The sequence below is a fragment of the Solea senegalensis genome, linkage group LG12 (assembly GCF_019176455.1).
Source record: "Solea senegalensis isolate Sse05_10M linkage group LG12, IFAPA_SoseM_1, whole genome shotgun sequence".
In the NCBI taxonomy this organism is placed as follows: domain Eukaryota; kingdom Metazoa; phylum Chordata; class Actinopteri; order Pleuronectiformes; family Soleidae; genus Solea; species Solea senegalensis.
Genome location: NC_058032.1, coordinates 16976723 through 16994592, shown reverse-complemented (window position 1 = coordinate 16994592; position 17870 = coordinate 16976723). Strand labels below are relative to the sequence as shown.

Below are 17870 nucleotides of genomic sequence, written 5' to 3'. Positions count from 1 at the left end.
TCATGTTGAATGGCATCTTATTTCCGTGTGCATCTGCACACCTTTCTCATTTTACCTGTACAGTAGTTTCATACATAGTTCTATAGCATGTTGAATCTGTTTCTAAATTAAAACTCTGATAAACTTCCTTTTTTTCTTTTTTTTTTCCATTTACTGCTAAATTCCAATTACCAACAAGTATATAAAGCCTGTTAAATTAGTTTCCTAAATGCAACTCTGGGATTTCAAAGTTTCCCTACATCTAGCTTTATTGTCGAGTATTGAATAAAGATGCTTCCCGTTTATTGCCCCTTCCAGACACTATTAAAATAAAGAGACTAGCACGTTGACTTGGCAGAGCCAGTACAAGTTTGGTTTGCACAAGCAACACAATGAGACATACAAATATGGGCGTGGAGAGAAGCATTGGGAGATTTCATTTTGGCAAAGTGAAGGGAGAGATTTACTGTCGCACTGTGCAATGCCTCGTAAAATGTCCGTCTGGAAACACAGGCAAGAGAATAGATGCACTCGTAAATTCCCACAGCAGTGCCTGATGGTTGCATCCAACCTGCATTGATCAGGGGGGGAGAATGATTAAAACATGCATTAGATGAAATAAGATCAGGCCTTGACATTGATCTAAACCTAAAGCCCTGCGTTGACTTTATGACCACAATCTACGGTCCAGGAACTACATATGCTTGTGTGTGTGTGTGCCTCTGTGTTTCCCTCTCATTAAATAGCAGTCTGTTAATGAAACAGACCAAATTTAATTCAACTTCAACATTGTTTTTCGTCACTATATTTGGGCTTTGCTCATGCAGACGGAAGCAGACACACACTGGCTGCTCTCTGCACACTGGAGGCGTGGTCCATGTAGATGAGCTGCATTCAGACACTGTCACTCTCCCCGTTCTGCCTCCGGCCCAATCTCTCCATCTGGTCGACTTGATAATAAATCATAGGGTTGTATTGTGACGTATGTGACAGGACGTATTAATCTCGTAATTAGACAATGAAAAGGTAGTGCCAAATTTAGTCTGGCCTTTCTGCCTAACCGTGCCCCCTGTCTGGGCATGCTCAATTCAATGTCACACACTCAGTCCTTCTTGATATTCCCCCTCTCTTTTAACCTTCTCTGTGTAATGATATGTCTGTTTATTCAGCTCTGTAATTTTTTTGTGGCTGTGTTTTTTCTTTTTTCTTTTTTTATGATGCAGAAAATGTATTTAAAATGCCTTAAAACATGTGCAGTCAAAAGTTTTTTGTGGTAGCTGGAGCTGTAATTATACTTTGTGAAAGCTGAGTTGGGCAAAGTGATTCCTGATTAACTAATCAAATCTCCCAGCACAGATGGAAGAGTGCCTGCACCCACTCTGTCCACTTTATTCTATTTTTTTTTTTATCTCGCCGTAAATCAAACCAAATCAATCGCATTCACGTCAGCTGTTTTTTAACTGTAGAGAATATCTCTAAGTGTGAATCTGAAAGGATTGTCATGTAATCATGGTAGATAAAGATAATGTTTAATTATGTTCATTTTGATTTTGAGGAAATTGTCATCCATACTTTGGAATACAAATTTTAATCATGCGTCAACGGAGCAATTTCTTTGCACTGCAGGCCGGTCTCGACAATGAAACTTGGTCAGCGCATGTCTTGTCTATCAAATTCAAGCAACACTTATACAGCTGGACTGGTGCGGTCCCCTAAGACCACTGCCATCCCCTCAGGGTCTCTGTGAGTGTGTGAGTGGGAAACTTAGAGTGAGAGCTGGAATGTGTGTTAGGAAGGTTGAGGGCATTAGCCTCTGATTGAGTTTTCAGAGAGCAACGTGGGGTGCGAAAGGCTCGACAATGGTCTAACAGAATTAGTAGCTTGTGATGAATGGTGTGTGAGAGCAGCACTGACAGCTCGCTTTCACAAACACACGCTTGTGAGCGTGTGTATGTGTGTGTGCACGTGCGTGTGCGTGCATGCCGCTATACTTCACCCACTGGTTCAAGGACTTTTTGTCCATGCAGCACGAGCTGCACACGTTAGACTGAGCCGAGCAGTGATGGACACGCATATTTACACATGTTTGTAAGTATGTATCTGTATAGAGTTTGAAAAATGACTTGCAGTGGGGATCAATAAGGAGTGGTGAATTCAGAATAGTGAACGCAGCGCTGCCCGAACACGGCGATGAATAAAATAATTATTTTTTTATAAAGTAAAATAATATTCATAGCCTTTGTTGTGTATCTCTGAGTCAATAAAGACATCGTTGAACCAGAGCTGCAGCGCATACAGACTGATAATACACATACGGACACACACAAGCACACAAGCTTGCAGGTGCATGCACACACGGATGCATGGGAGCAGTGTTTAATAAAAGCTCTGGGATATCGATCACAGTAAATGGATGCTAACTCACATGGGGGGAGGAAAGAGCGAAGTCGAAGAAGAGAGAAACATAAAGGATGAATAGATGGAAAAGAGAAGATGTGTGACAGACAGTGTTGATCAGAGGTGTTATTGTGTGTACCAGGTGTGTGCAGGCACAACAGTTGCATTCACAGCGAGGGCTCACCCGCCGTAATACTATTAGTGTCAGGTACAGGAGTCATAGAAGCAGTGAAATATCATTGGCTTTGGACTTGTAACTAGCTGACGACCGTGCTTCCACCCTAATAGGGAATTTAGTGAGCCGTAATGGCCTCTCATGCCATCTTCAGACCTGCCACAGAAAGAGAGAGAGGGAGAAGGAGCGCTGAGAGCAAATTGAGAATTCTCCAGCCAATTATGAGTGATCATAATGGTCAGCGGTTTGCCTCCTAATGAAGGCTGGAGGTATAAGACTCAAAATGAGAATGAGGGGAAAAATGCATGATCGGAGGGTGGAAGGCCATATTCCTTTTTTTCTAACATCTTTGTTTAGTATTTGTCAAAGCCTTTTTTATCTTTTTTTTTCGCATCGGGCAGTTTCTGTTCCCCTACTCATGCTTTCCTTCATAATCTATTTTGTTTCTTTTCTTTTCTCCTGCTTTTTCTTTCTTTTCTCCATTTCTCTTCCTCCAGCCTACCAAGATGAGGAGGAGGAGGAGGATCCATTTGGCGACTATGTGATCAGTAAGTCACTCCTAATTGTGGCCTCTTAGGGCCGGGTCATACCTACCACCTGCCACGTTCTAGTGTGTTCCATTGTTTTCATTGAGGACTGAGTTCTACATTTGTGGGTACGACTTCCTCAGTTTCCATGGTTCCATGGTGTTTTCTTTGTTCTCTCTTTTGACCACAAAAGAGTGTGCCACCAACTAGACTAGAAAGTGTTGCGCTCGAGGGAGCATGTGCTCTGTGCACAGAATCATTCTGCAGGTACAGTATGTGCAGATTTATCCATATGGGGTCCACGCAGACCACTGTGGAAATGGACGGATGACAAAACCTATGTCACACAGGCATTTAAAGTATGACCCGGCTCTTACACTCAGCCCTATGTGTGTGCCAGTGTGTGTATGTAATTGTGTTTGATGTGAGTTTGTGCCCTTTGTTTGTACATGATTTAATGTTTTGTCTATAAGTTGATTTTATTATGAAAGAGGCTGTCACACAAAGTGCAATATCTTCTAAATGGGCTTCAGTTTACAACACAACCCTTCAAAGGCTCCGTCTTTCTTCTTGATTTACTATATTAGTCTAATTGTTGTGATTGTCATATCTTTGTGAGAAACATTGCATTTTTGTTCAGCCTGGTGATAAAACCTTGATTTGGATAGTAAAATATCTGGTTCCTGTACATTACTCTTGCGTTCCATCTGATACATGGCCATTGTTCTCTTTCACATGCCTCATCGACATTTACAAGCTCCTTTCATTATGATCTCCTTTTCATTAGCGCACGTCCAAGTGGTTAATCTCTTTGCACTTGATCAGAGGAAATTTCCCAGAGGGCAACTCGCCCCCACCCCATTATTGGAAAGTCAGTCGTATTTACTTGTGTCTCAAAGATTGTTTGTCTCTATGAGTGTGAATTAGTGTTAATGTTTGTGTTATTGGGCTGTTGAGTTTTCATTTGTTTTCATTAGTGGGACTGGAGTGGTAGATGTGAGTGAGAAGGAAATAAAAGAAACCTTCGGGATAGAGGTTATATTTTTTGTATGCCTTTAGATTTTACTGAGAGGATTTCTTTTTATAATTATATATATATATTATATATAATTGAACTCACACCTATACCGAATAATTAAGTAATACAGATATTTAATGTGTTGCTTTAACACTGCTTCATTTATTCTAAACATACATATGTATAGCAAATGAACAATGGGGCATAATGGCACTGATATTTCTATATTAAATTGCTCTTTATATACATTCAGAAATATTTATATGAGTTATCATGGCTAATATTTACTGCTTTTAATTTCCCCCATGTCTTTTTTTTTATTTTATTTTTTTATTTGTTAATTATTACTTCCTGTCTGTGGAAGCACATTAGAAGAAGTTTACTCAATTTGTGGTGGTTAATGTTCTCAACTTGGAAATTAAGACTTATAATATATATTTTATCTTCCATGAGGTAGATATGGTTTACAATAACTGTGAAGTGAAACATTAACTTTTATTGAGTTCTAATGCATTTCATTTTTATAGATGATAGCAGCAAAATGTGACATAAAATAGGATGGAATATATAAGTGACCTCAGACATGTATGTATGACTGAATGTTGCCACTCTCTCATAAGTGTGAGTGTACAAGAGTGTACAGAATGTGACAATATGTGCATGTGATTGAGAGTGTGTGAAAGTGAAAACCCAGCATACATTATGTCCTACAAGGACACTCATACTGAATCCAGGAATATTGTTTTGACTTAAAGCTCTGGTGCGTAGCTTCTATTGCCCCCCTGAGAAATCCTGAGTCATTATCAAACCCCTGTCTTCTTCTTCTCTACATGACATATGCCTATAGGATGTGTCACTGACACTGAAACAGCCCATTGAGCGGAAAGAACGGCACCTCACTTATTATATTATATTATATTATATAATATCAATAGTAAACCCTGACAACTGTACAAATCAAATACTCTCTTTCATCTCCCACTTCTGCAATTATTAAAGCAGTATTTCTTGTAGTTAATATCAAAGTCTACGTTTCTAAGAGCTGAATTGCAATATAGGGTTGCTATTCCTGTAACAAACATTATATCTGCTATATGTGAAAATCCCAATAAAATGGTTAATTTACGACAGTACATAAATAGTTGTAAACCAACTAGTTCTATGACATTTACCAAAATACAGATTATAGTAGTGAGAAAATATCCGAGTTATCAAACAGGCCAAGATCCATGTAGGAGTCCATGTCGCACGCTGCATGTCCAGAGAATGATTAACAACCCACCGGCGACTGTAGAGGACAGTCGCAGGCTACACCGTCATCAGTCATGAGCTGTCACATAAACAGTGGCGTTAATGCTTGATGTACAACATACAGTAAATGCTAAATCTATTGTAATTACTGGTACATCAGCTCAACCATTATAATACTGTTTCACCATCAAAATGTTTTTAAGTCAATCTAACTTGATCCTTTAAGCCCGAAGCCTATTTTTTAGGTCTCTGCTCGAAAATGTCATACTCATAGTAAAATAAGTATATCTCTGCAACCACACGGTCTATTTTAATACTGTTGGTGTCATAGTAAGGGTAAAAATTGTGGGATTTGTTAAGATGTGTAAATATCAGTATAAGTATTACCGGTGAAGAGTAAATGAAGATGGCACACACAGAAAATTAAAATAATTCAGCTTTGCCTGAAAAAAAATAAAAATAAAGATGAATGTCTCTCTGGAATGATGGAGAATCAGCTCTAAACTCACTCAAAACAAAGTACAACTTGTGAACATAATCTCTGCAAAGTCTGACTTTGATCAAGTAAAGCAGAACACAATTAGAGAGATTTTAGTGCAAAAATTACAGACAAGGACTCATTTGGCACATTTTGGAAACAGCTGTGCCATTTGTATTTAAACTACTTTCTTGACAATTAACTATAACTATTAATGTTCAATAAAAAAAAAATGTATAGCATTGTTTCAAAGTTCCTAAAAAAAACAAAAAACACTTCTAATTCTAATTCTTTATTATAGATATAGATTTGGTTTTGTGAAAAATGACAGTTAAGTTGTAAAATTATATGCAATATTGGTCAAAAAATTGGTTGGACTGGAGCCAATATGTAGTAAACTTGTCTCTGTTGCATTCCCATGCAACTTAAGTGCATTGACATGACATCCCTTATTGGCTACCGATGTGGATATTAATACAATCATGTTGGTGGCAATTTTGGCATTTTCATAAGGCTGGGTCCACACTGGACGCACGAGTACCATGTCGCTGTATCACACTGGTCATCATCTGGCAGCCCGTGGGCCAAATCTGGCCTGGCAGATTATTTTTAAATGATGTGCTTATCTTCACAAAAATGTGACCAATGTATAAGAGTAAATGCTCTGAATTCTGTATAATAGAGATGATGTTGCTAGAAATGACAGTTAACTGACAAAAATAATAATATAACACTGACGTGTCCACGCGCCACTGTGCCACACATATGAACAGTTAACAACGCAAATTCCATTTCATTTAATAAAAATAAATTACAGTTTCACTCGCCTGGTCCTCCAAAACTGACACCATTCCATCTTTGAAAATCTCTATGCCAGTGAATGGCCTGTTGTGCTGCATGAGCACCCATGCCACATTTAGGAATGCACTCCTGACTCTCTGTTAAGCTGTGAGACCTCGTACCAGGATCTTGCTGCTATGTGCATAACCTGCTGTCAATGCTTCTGTGTGTGCAGCGGATCGGCCACTTTGAAGGTGCCATGCGTTGTCTTTTGGTGCTGTCGCATATATTGTACTTTTTGCAAACAGCGACAACTTTGTTGCAGGTATGACAGACTGGCTTGACACTTGTCTCTTTCCTTTCTTCTTTGAACGCCCTACACTTGCTGTCAACTTTCCTCTTCATAGCTTTTGACAATGACATTTTTGTCTCACTAACTAGCACTCTCACTCATTTTCTACTGCTTTATCCTTCACATGAGGGTTGCGACATAGGCGGGGTCAACACTGGACAGGTCGCCAGTCCATCCCGGGGCCAACATTAGTGTCCAACTGCATGTTTCTGGACTGTGGGTGGAAGCCTGAGTACATGGAGGGAACCCACATGCACACAGGGAGAACATGCAAACTCCACACAGAAAGGCCCTTAGCCAAACCGGGATTTGGACCAGTAACCTTCTTGTTGTAAGACAGCAATGCTTGCTACTGCTCCACCATGTGGCCTGCTAGCTAACAATGAAAACAGCTACAATATAAGTAATGTGAAGCTCTGAGAGTTAAAATAACAATGAATAATATGTCAGCAGTAATGTCAAATTTTAAAATTAAAATGATGCACATTTATTTTTAGCAGTATGAAAGGGGGAAATATACTTGTTTTTTTTTAACATTTTATTCTCCACACCTCGCACACATTTGTATTACACAAATGTAGTTGGTGGTGATTAAAGACAGCAGCCACTTTGTCACTAGGCAACTATTGTAGGCTTAAAGCAGCGTATAAATCTGTGTTTTGTTTATTTTTTGTTTCATTTAGACAGATTAGAGCAGCGACTCTGCCCACTTGAAACACACATCATGTGCATCTTAAGCAAGGGAGAACCTCTTAAAAAAAATAGACCTCTTTGCTTTCATAACCACAAGACGCATCTTTCACAGCAAAGTATTAAGTAAAAGGATTTTTTGCTATCCATCTATGTCTGTCGCGCTGCTCACACATTCCATGTGGCCCTGGCCCAAACATTTCCTGGTTATGAATGTGGTTAGGTTAAGGTGCAAAAGGCAACTGGTTTTGATTAAAAGAAGATCGTGCCTTTAAAAAGATTTTTTAAAGGCGTGATATTTTTTTGAATCAAAATAACATGCCATGTCTCTGTGTTCATACACTGCACTGCAGTATTTAAACACACCAGGTTTCTGAAATATGTTTAACTGGTCTCAAACTGCAGATTTGCAGGAATTCTGTTTGGCAGCCCATATCCAAGAGGAAAGAAAACTTGTGACAGAAAGGTTGCTGGTTTGAGTTCCCGCCAGGTGAAGGGCTGGGGTTCCCCTGAGCATTGCTCATTGTTAATTGGACACTCTAAATTGACCCCACATCCAATGTACTCCTTGTGCCGGTCCTAATGATGAATGGGAGGGTTGCATCAGGAAGGGCATCTGGCATAAAATATCTGCCAAATCAAAATATGCACATCATCCACTGTGGTGACCCACAGAGAGGGAGAAGCTAAAAGACAAAAAAAAAAACCCAGCAACAATAAACAGCATAGAATGCAGCACAAAATAAAAAGGGAAAGAGACAATTTAGAAAAAGGGTACACCATCTATTTCTGATGCGTTCTTCTGCTCTGTTGAGTAGTTTCGAGAGCTCAGGAAGTAACACACAAGCACCGGAAACACACAGTAAATGCTCCTCGTGTACAACCCAGTGTCTGACATTTATCAGACTTTATCACAGCATAATACAAAAGAAGTCTGGTGAATAAATAGCATTGTTTTTTGTTTTTTTCTGACAGTGCTTATGTTTGCCACCCATCGCATTAAATACTATAATACTCCAGAGATATTTTGGAAAATTTAAGCTGGAGTGACAGCCTCACTGATCTGCAGAAATATAGTCTTCTCCAGATACTATAAAGGGTCTGAGTTTTATAACACTGTTTCAATTTTGTTTACTATCCTCGTTTTAGGGTGCTGGGCTTAAATCAAGTGTTTAATAGTGTATTAAAGCCAACAAGGGCTGGGCATTTTGATGCAAGCCAGTAAAATTCATATTAATTAATGTGCATTAACCTTGTCATCTGTGCAGAGCCTGTGGCGTGTCCATCATTACAAACTCAAAAGGCTCAGTCTAAAAAAGTTTTCATATAAATAATGGCACCTTGATTTTTTTAACATTTCCCCCAATTTATGTGGGATACATCCAGATTGAGTCATCATAGTGCACAGGCAACAGCATATATACTGTGTGTAATGGGGGTTAAGATAACGTTGGAATGCATCAAACATTTTATTGTTTGTTTCTTCTGTCCAATCGTCTGTTGTGGTATATTTAGGGACTTGAAGTTTGCAATCCATGTGTTTTGCGTGACGACAAATTACAGCATAGCAGGTGTAACAATTTGAAGACTGCTGACGGTTCACAAACAGCATTTATTTTATGGAATCTTAGCAGCCGTAGTGTCCTGAAGACAAAAATCCTGTGGGACAAGTAGTAAAAAAAACAACTGCCCGAGCTGTGGCGAGAAACTAGAGGACAATTTTTATGAGAGTAAATCGGAGTAAATGGGGGTGTGAAGCTGCGGGAGACCAGATATCATTCAGAGGTTGTTTTGTGTCATTTTTAGAAGGAGCCGTTCCAGCAGCTGTCACTTTATTGTTCCAGTATACAAATAAAAAAGAAATGAGAATCAGCATCATCATTAGCAGAACGGAATCATCAGTGGAGTTAATAAACCTTCATAGTCCCTTTTTTTTATATATTTTAAAAATAGAACACATCCAGCACATGTTCATTCAAAAGAAAAAAGGAAAAAAAGAAAACTCGGCTACCCTATGTGGCCCTGTTAGGCTCTACATCAACATGTAGCAGCTGCACTTGGTGTTCAGCGCTTCCTCCTCCAGCAGAGTGATTATGACAGGCTGATTGGTGCTTTGTTTTCTTGGGAATGAGAAGATCAATGCGGGGATGATAGCAAGGGCTGGGCCAAGAGTGGAGAGAAAGGATAAGAGGGGATGGGGCTGAGGCATTGTCGCTTTTGTGCAGGAACCAGGGATCAAGAACTTTTAGGGGGAGGAGAGGATGGAGTTAAAAACAGATAGAATGAGGACAAAGCTGGGAATGTGCGGGATCTTTTTTTTGTGGATTATAAGGAAGGATGGAAAGCAATGGATGAGAGAGAACGATCCAGATTTAACAGTACAGTAGAAGCAATGGCCAAGGATTAACATTCTATGGCTGTCTGCGAGCACTGAGATAATCTCTGGTGGCATGCAGAGCGCTGTGGGAAGCCCACCATTGCCATGGGGGGTGAGGCCTTACACCAGGCCTGTCACTGTGTGTGTGTGTGTGTGTGTGTGTGTGTGTGCTCCTGTCTGACTTTCACTAAGTGTGGCAGGTGTAAAGAGAGGCTGATTCCGGCCTCCTACCATGCAGCGCTCTGAGCAGCTTGATGACTATGTCCCATTAAAAAAAGAATATGTACAATAGTTGAGAGCTGCTTAAACCTGCGCTCATATCTTTAAATTTCTGATTCAAACAAGGAATAAAGTGCAGTTCAGCATTATGTATGTGATGTTTTTTATCCTGTATGTTGTAAGGAGTAGTCAGTGGATACAGAGGTTTAATCCATATTGATTTGTGCTTCATGCTGTCTTATTGAATGGAGCACAGTGCTGCGGGGCACCGCACGGCAGGGTACGACATGGCATGGTGTTTTCTTGAAAGTCTCCACTGGCCAGTGTTGGTTATGTGTGAAACAGCAAGATTAAGAGGGTACCTGACACATAAATACAGTCTCATGGCAAGAACGCCACAGTTCCATTCAGTGATGCAGTAGCAGACACATGCACACACCTGCACAATGTCACTGATACCTTGTAATTAAAGAGACTTAAAGACTACTTAATGTAGCAGGCTCTGTCTTGGCACTTAAGAGCCTGAAGCTCATAGGCATGTTAACTTTAAGTGCTTCATATAACTGTCTCTAATTGGACACTTCTCCTCACCACTGTAGTGACAGATAATGAAATACTTAATTTTCCACATTGTTTTTCCCTCTTCAAATACTAATAAACAAATACACCCAACTGATTATTATTATTATTATTATTATTATTTTAAGCAATATGTTTTTTAGTCTTTCTTTATTATGTAGACACATGTTTGTACAATTTAATGTACCTGGATTACCAATAATTGGGCTACATGAACAATTCAAATGACATTGTTCCATAAGACATTGATATAATAACTACTAATCTAATTATTTAGTCTAAAACAGATTTCACGACTGTGAAACAACTTAAATAATTGACTGTACATCCAGTCAAACAAAGAGCACTTTCCTGCATAGGTATTTAAGTGGAAACAAATATAAATCAAAGACTTCATTTGTGAACAGAAAATTAAGTCTACTTTTATCAGACATAGAAAACAAGTCATACAAATGGGCCTGTGTCTAAGATTATTATACAATGGACAGTCAAACAAAAAGTGCAATTCACTGTCACCCTCACCCAGATCACAAAGCTGATATTTTGTATTTCCCTCTGGAACTGAGTAATAACTTGAATGATGAAGCCACTGACTTTGTTGATCATCTTTTTTTCCTGATCTGTTTAAAGTATTTTTAGTGGCAAAAAACATCGTCAAATGCTTCTCAGTTTTGTCGTATTGCAGAACTTGCAAGAGTGAACTTGCAGAATCTTACAAGAGATGAATTCCGTGAGGATCTGTGAGGATTTGTGCAGCAGTGGCCTTTACTTCACGCAATGGGTTAAGCTTCAAACCTTCAAGGTAGATGCAAATGCTCTGAGTAACAAGATGCCATCATCACCTTTTTTGATGTGTAAATTCTGCACTTGCCTTTGTGATATGTGACACAAAGTCATTTTTAATTTGTTCTTCATCCCAAAATTCCCCACCTATCATGGTTTGTCAGAGAGGCCCTTGTTCTCAGTATGAGATCAACCATATTTGCATTTAAGGCACTGCAATTGTATGCATTCTTCAGTCACTGCTCAATCGCTCACTGCACAGATACCAAGCAAAGGAACAGACCCTGATTAAAACCACAATGTTCAGCAGAAGAAAAAAAAACCCAGAACACAACAGCTTTGATGTCAATATTCCTGTTAAAACTCTTTCTTCCTCACTCAATACCTGCTTTAATAGCTTGGCTTTGTTTTGCAGAGTCAAATGGGGAAAAAAAGAGAACAGATGAATAAATCTATATTTGAGTCTCTAACCTCTGATTGTACAAGTCCTTATTTTGCCACTTAATGTTCAGAGTTGGCTAATCATCACACAAGTATCTGACTTTACCTACTCTATCTCGACCAAGCATGAAGACAGGCTGGCACCTCGGCTGGTCCCAAATCTCCCTTTCTGAACCCCTTCCATGGCTAAGCCAAGCTCAGGAAACGTGGCTTTTTGGAACTCTTTCAGCTGTTGTGCTTTTCCAGTGTCCTACTGTCTTGACTTTGCAAATTGGTTTGTGAGAAATATCTCAGTATTTCTTCACCTTTCTCACTCTCTCTCTCTCTCCTCATTGTAGCACTAAAAGCTTAGTCCACTTTATGCAGTGCTGTACGTGTTCCACCTCTAACAATCAATAGTACACTCCGGTCACCTTTACACCTAATCAATGGTCGGGCCTGGACTACCTCAGCCTGTGTCCCCAGTGGTCCCTTTGCAAAGTCATAACTATCTATTTTAGAGCAGACAGAAGCAACTCACTGTAATCAATAACAATGCGTACGCTTTATAAGTCCCAAGTTGATCTCTGTGATCAGTTGCAGGGCTAATCAATGCATATTTAGTAGATTGGTATGAACTGTATTGAGACAAATTGGTCACCTAGTCCATCGGAGGAACAAAAGAAGGAAAGCATGCACCATAACTGCCTTCGGTCTGTTAAAAGTGTGTAAACTGTGTCTTTATCTACAGAGGCGTGTGACACACTTACATAAATAGCAACCAGTTCCAAGTAAAACTTGTCCCCAGAAAGCATGCATCTGTGAGCAAAGCAAGCAGAGCTGCTTTGGATTAAAACAAACTGTGGCTTCGTATCTGTTTCAGTAACATGTTAGAGGATTATCACAGCTGAAGTGGTTCAAAACTCATGCCTGGGTTAAAGTAGCAATGGATCACTTCCCCCCAGTGTTCCAAAGTGGTATAACTGTTGGTGCAGTTGTTTCAAAGACCCAGTCACTTTGCGTTGTATCATCTCTGTAGTCATTTTCACCACTGTTCATTAGACACTAGAAAGACATACACCAGCAGAAGTGGTTCTTTTAGATCATGAATCAGTTATAGATGTTAACAGCCACATTAATCCACATTTGAACTGGAAAACAGTCAGAACTGAGTGTCGTGATAAAAAACAAGCTGTATTAACAGCGAGATATATTCTATTACTTGTTGAACTCTCTCATGTCCTCGAGAGTCATCGTTAACCCACTGAATTTATTTCAATACAGACACTCAACTGTTAGCCACTCCAGCTAGTACATGGGGTTAAACTGTCTAAATGTAATGTTTAGTGGCTTAAGGCTATGTGTAGAATATGCAATTATGATCATACCTGAAAAGGACAAGATGAGCAGAAGCTCCATATGAAATTTCTTATATTTATATCAGGACATAGACCACACAGCAGAACAATAATTGGTTTTTATTTGTTGTGGAAATACAAATCTTCACCCACAGTTTCATCAAATGTCATCTACGCACAAACAAACACATCCAACAACTTAAAATTAAGCAATATAATTTGACTTTTTTCTAAAAAGAGATTTACTGTGGCAATATTATTAGACAATTCGTTTCAGTTTTTAACACAATTTCATGTACCTGGATTTCAAATTATCAGTCCGCATGCTTCATTTTATGAATGTCAAAGGACCAATGAATAAATTACATCACCATGTAGATTCATATAACTTTGCTTCCTCCCCAAAAATGTCCTCTTTAATTGCATTACCCTATAGACATTATACTGTATATAGAAATGTTATATATTATTTATAATAATATAAAAACAGTCATTTTACTTTAGTTAAATACAAATACTATATTTATATTATTATAAATAACATATAATATTATTGCCGTGGCAGGTCATATACATTCATCAGACAAAAAATAAATAAATGAATCAAGTGGAGACTGCATCGATTTTATAACATGATTTAATGGACAGTAAAACAAAAAGTGCATTTAATTTCAACTTTGGGCAGATCATAGAGTTTCTTCTGCAACTGAGTGTAAGATAATGTCAGTTGAGAAGAGATGGACAGATGACATTGTGATTTGAATGGTAACCTTATTTTATTTAAATATTGTTTTTTAATCTCCAGATTTGCTGTGTCTAACAACACTATTTTTCACTGACCAAATAGCTAACACTTCTGTCAGAACTTAACTTTAAATGTTGCTGTTGGTCAACAGGGTTAGACTGAATGACAATAATTCAAAAATGATGAAATTATGCTTAGGACTATTGTTAACTATTCTGCAAAAGTAGACCCACACGGAGCATTCATATCCACTTGTGCCTCTACAACAGGCTGCTCTAAAAACAATTATGCAGTGAAATTAATGGGACACTGAAGTGGTGAATATCGAGCTAACTGGGGCACTCTACTACTACTGGTCAGTTTTGAACACTTCCTGTCATTAACTTTTTTTTTTTTTCTTTTTTTTAATCTCAGCAATGGACTACATCAGAACAATCCATGCAGATCACTATTTTTACATGTTGAAGGCTGTGGTCATAATTATTGTAACCGGGCAGTATTACAAATGAATTGACTGAGTGAAGATCAGTAGCCACCGTTCCTTCTCTCTTTCAAAGACAGAGGCGACATGACATTGGCAAGTATAACACAAAGAGCCAAAATAGGAAACATTTACTGTTCAAAAAGAAACACTGTGAAACTCTCACAGCATGTCTTTATCTATTCAGTGTAATCTAATTTTCTGTCTCAAGCCTTTATTGTCTAGAGTCTAAATATTGATTTCCCTCACTTTCTAGCCCCCCTTGCTTTTCTTCTTTCACTTTTTACATCTCTCAACTCTTTTGGGGGGTGAACAGCTTGCTCAATTTCCTCATCAGCCGACCTGAAGTGCTGAGATCACTCCACTTATTTGTCTGCTGCCACAGGACATTTCCTCTGCTTTGCTGCTGTTTGCTTTTTTCCCATTCTCCCCTGGTTTTCAGCTATTCATTCTGACAGTGTGCAGGTTTTTGTGCATTCTTGTGAACCGCGAGGTGCTTTAAAAAGCTATATCTGGCCCTATCAGAGTGAAAATGTCAAGACGTGTGGCAAAAGAAAAAAAAAAAATCTTTGTGCCTTTGCTCTGTAGATTCACCTGATCCTTCAGCCTTTCACTCTGCCAATAGCTCAGTATGTTTTCTGTCTGGGTGCTTTCTCATCCCTCAGTGGCTGTTATTGTTTGTTTGTACCTATGTTTGCATAGGCACTCATGTCTACGAGCGGGAGTCAAAGGCAAGTGACTTTTTGAACGGATCTCATTTATTCTTTTGTTCTCCGTACTCTTTTATTGCCTTAGTTCCCATGTATTTCAGTTCTTTACACATTGGCTGCATCTTTTCAGTTCATACCATCCAACATAAAATCATCATGAAAGCATCTCGTGCCCTTGTGAGGCCAAATATAGAATGTGGCATCTTGCGTTTGCTTTTTTCACGTCATTCTCTCTTTTGTGTTTCTTCTTATGCATTTTCCTTTCTCTTTTATCGCGGTTGGGCAAAGTTGGAGTTGCGAAATAAAATAGGAATAGTTTGAGTGTAACAGCTCCATACCAACATGCACACACACAGAGGCTGTATATTGGCAACGATCTAGCATTACGATACAGATGAGAAAAGTGATACTTTGCAATAAATTTACCCTCCAAATGGTCTATTTTAAGAAAAACCTCTCATTATAAAAACAGCAATGTCATATTCATATGCAATATACTGTTGTCTTTGTCTAGTTAGAGGAGTGGAGGAATAGGGGAGAGAGAGTCAAATGACCAAACTGCCAACTAGCGGTTGGAGACTTAAATTCAACACAAAACCGCTGTCAGAAAACCACCGTCAAGAATATTTCAATATTGATTCAGCTCTTCAAAGAATGATACAGTATCTCATCATTAAATATCATGAAATATTAGTGCACCGGTATTTTCTTACATCCTTAACACACACACACACACACTAGTGTTCACATACTGATCATACACAAAACCACACAACGCATACATCATACAACAATTAGCCATGAGTGTACTTGACTCTCTGTTAAGGGCCCATCCAAAGATTAGTGGTGTGGGATGAGAGGTATGAAAATTGAGAGATTACTCACCCTTTCTAATACGCCCACACACGAGCACACACACACACACACACACAGCCACACTCACCTCTTCCCTTTGTCTCTTGTGATGAAAAAGAACCTAATCCTGTTTTTGCATTGTCAGGCCAGCACATTTACTCTATGACACAGTGAGGTGCATGTTGTGAGTCTAACTAGCTCTGTAGCAGTGTCACATAGCTGAGTACTGTTTAATCAGGCCACTTACACACACACACACACACACACACACTTTGCAGAGGCCATGTGTTGGGATGGTGATAGAGGGCTGGCTGTTGGCTGACAGACAGCAGACGCTGTTCTTCTACATCAAACGTCTCAGAGCAGACTCTCACTTTCATGGTTACTCTCTCTCTTGCTCTTTCTGTCACACACACACACACACACACACGCTCACACACACACACACAACAACAACGCACATTTCCTCTGATCTTGCTGCCAAAACTCAAAGACTTGGAAGGACTCATGCACACACACACACGCGTGCGTGCATGTGCGCAGGAGCAGGCACATACACACTGACATATACTCAATCTCTTAAAAGTCTTGAATTAAATTGCGTCAGCCGCTGTTGAAACCCACTCTGTGAGACGTTAAGTACAATTTCCATGTGTGGCTTGAAAATGATTCAAAACATTTTTTTCCTCCCCTTAAGACTGAATCCAGTCAAGCATTGTGATTGTATCACTCAGTCCAGACAGACACACAAGTGTGTGCTGCATAAAAAATACATACATTACAGAATATAACATCAAAAGCGCTCTTATAATATAAAGATGGCTGATGAATTACAGGGGAAAACTGAATAAATTAGTGGAGAAACGTAGCTCATTTACATGTGTCAATATAGCGCATGAATTGTAATGTAATTTGTGACCAGATGAATACCATTATTTTAGTTTGTACATGTTACACTAAAATTCAATATAAGGGAATTTCATGTATAGAGGAAATCTTATTGTCATATCGTTTTAGAGTCTTTGAGAATCAATTCTATGCAAAGCAATGTTGACCTTCTGTCAGCTTGTGAAGGCCACACACACATTACAAAGGCTGCTTTTATTCGTTTAACGGTTAGATTTCATTCATCTGCTTGTATTAAAGGAAAAGCGTCAAATGAAGCTATACTGTACGTGTCAGCAACCATACTCGACATCAATTGGTAACCATGGTGACACATGCACTGTATGTCCATTCATTATCATCAAGAGAGTCAAACAAAACAATTATACAACATAAATATTGCACGATGCCATGTTTCCTTACAGTCACATCATATGTTGCAGTTGTAACTAATGCTATTCATAATCTTGTTTTTCTTTTTGAATAAATAAAATAAACTCAGTGTCAGTGCACTTGTTTTTGGGGGGTTTTAAATCTTACCAGATTGCCATATTGTCCTCACAAACAATAAGAGAAACAAACAAATGAGACCAAAAACAAGCTCTGTGGCTGAAGTTTAAAGCAAATAATAATAATAACACACTGTGTTTGTGATTCAGAACAATAATCACCAGGACCATCCAATAGATTATGAATTAATGCAACCATGTAACCATGGTTTTGTCATTTAGTTTTTGTAATCAAGTGCTAAAAAGTCAACAATGTGTATTTTTATCTTGTTGATCCCGAACAAATGAAGTGAACTACAGAT

At 38.8% G+C, this 17870-nt stretch overlaps 1 protein-coding gene across 2 annotated transcripts in view; it reads left to right on the top strand.

Annotated features, from left to right (window-relative positions):
• tenm2a (teneurin transmembrane protein 2a) overlaps positions 1 to 17870 on the top strand; it is a 206023-nt gene that overhangs the window by 74289 nt on the left and 113864 nt on the right. For both annotated transcript variants that reach the window (XM_044040585.1, XM_044040584.1), the window contains one exon: positions 3049 to 3099. In XM_044040585.1, the coding sequence (XP_043896520.1) occupies positions 3049 to 3099 (51 nt within the window). The remainder of the gene's footprint in view (positions 1 to 3048; positions 3100 to 17870) is intronic.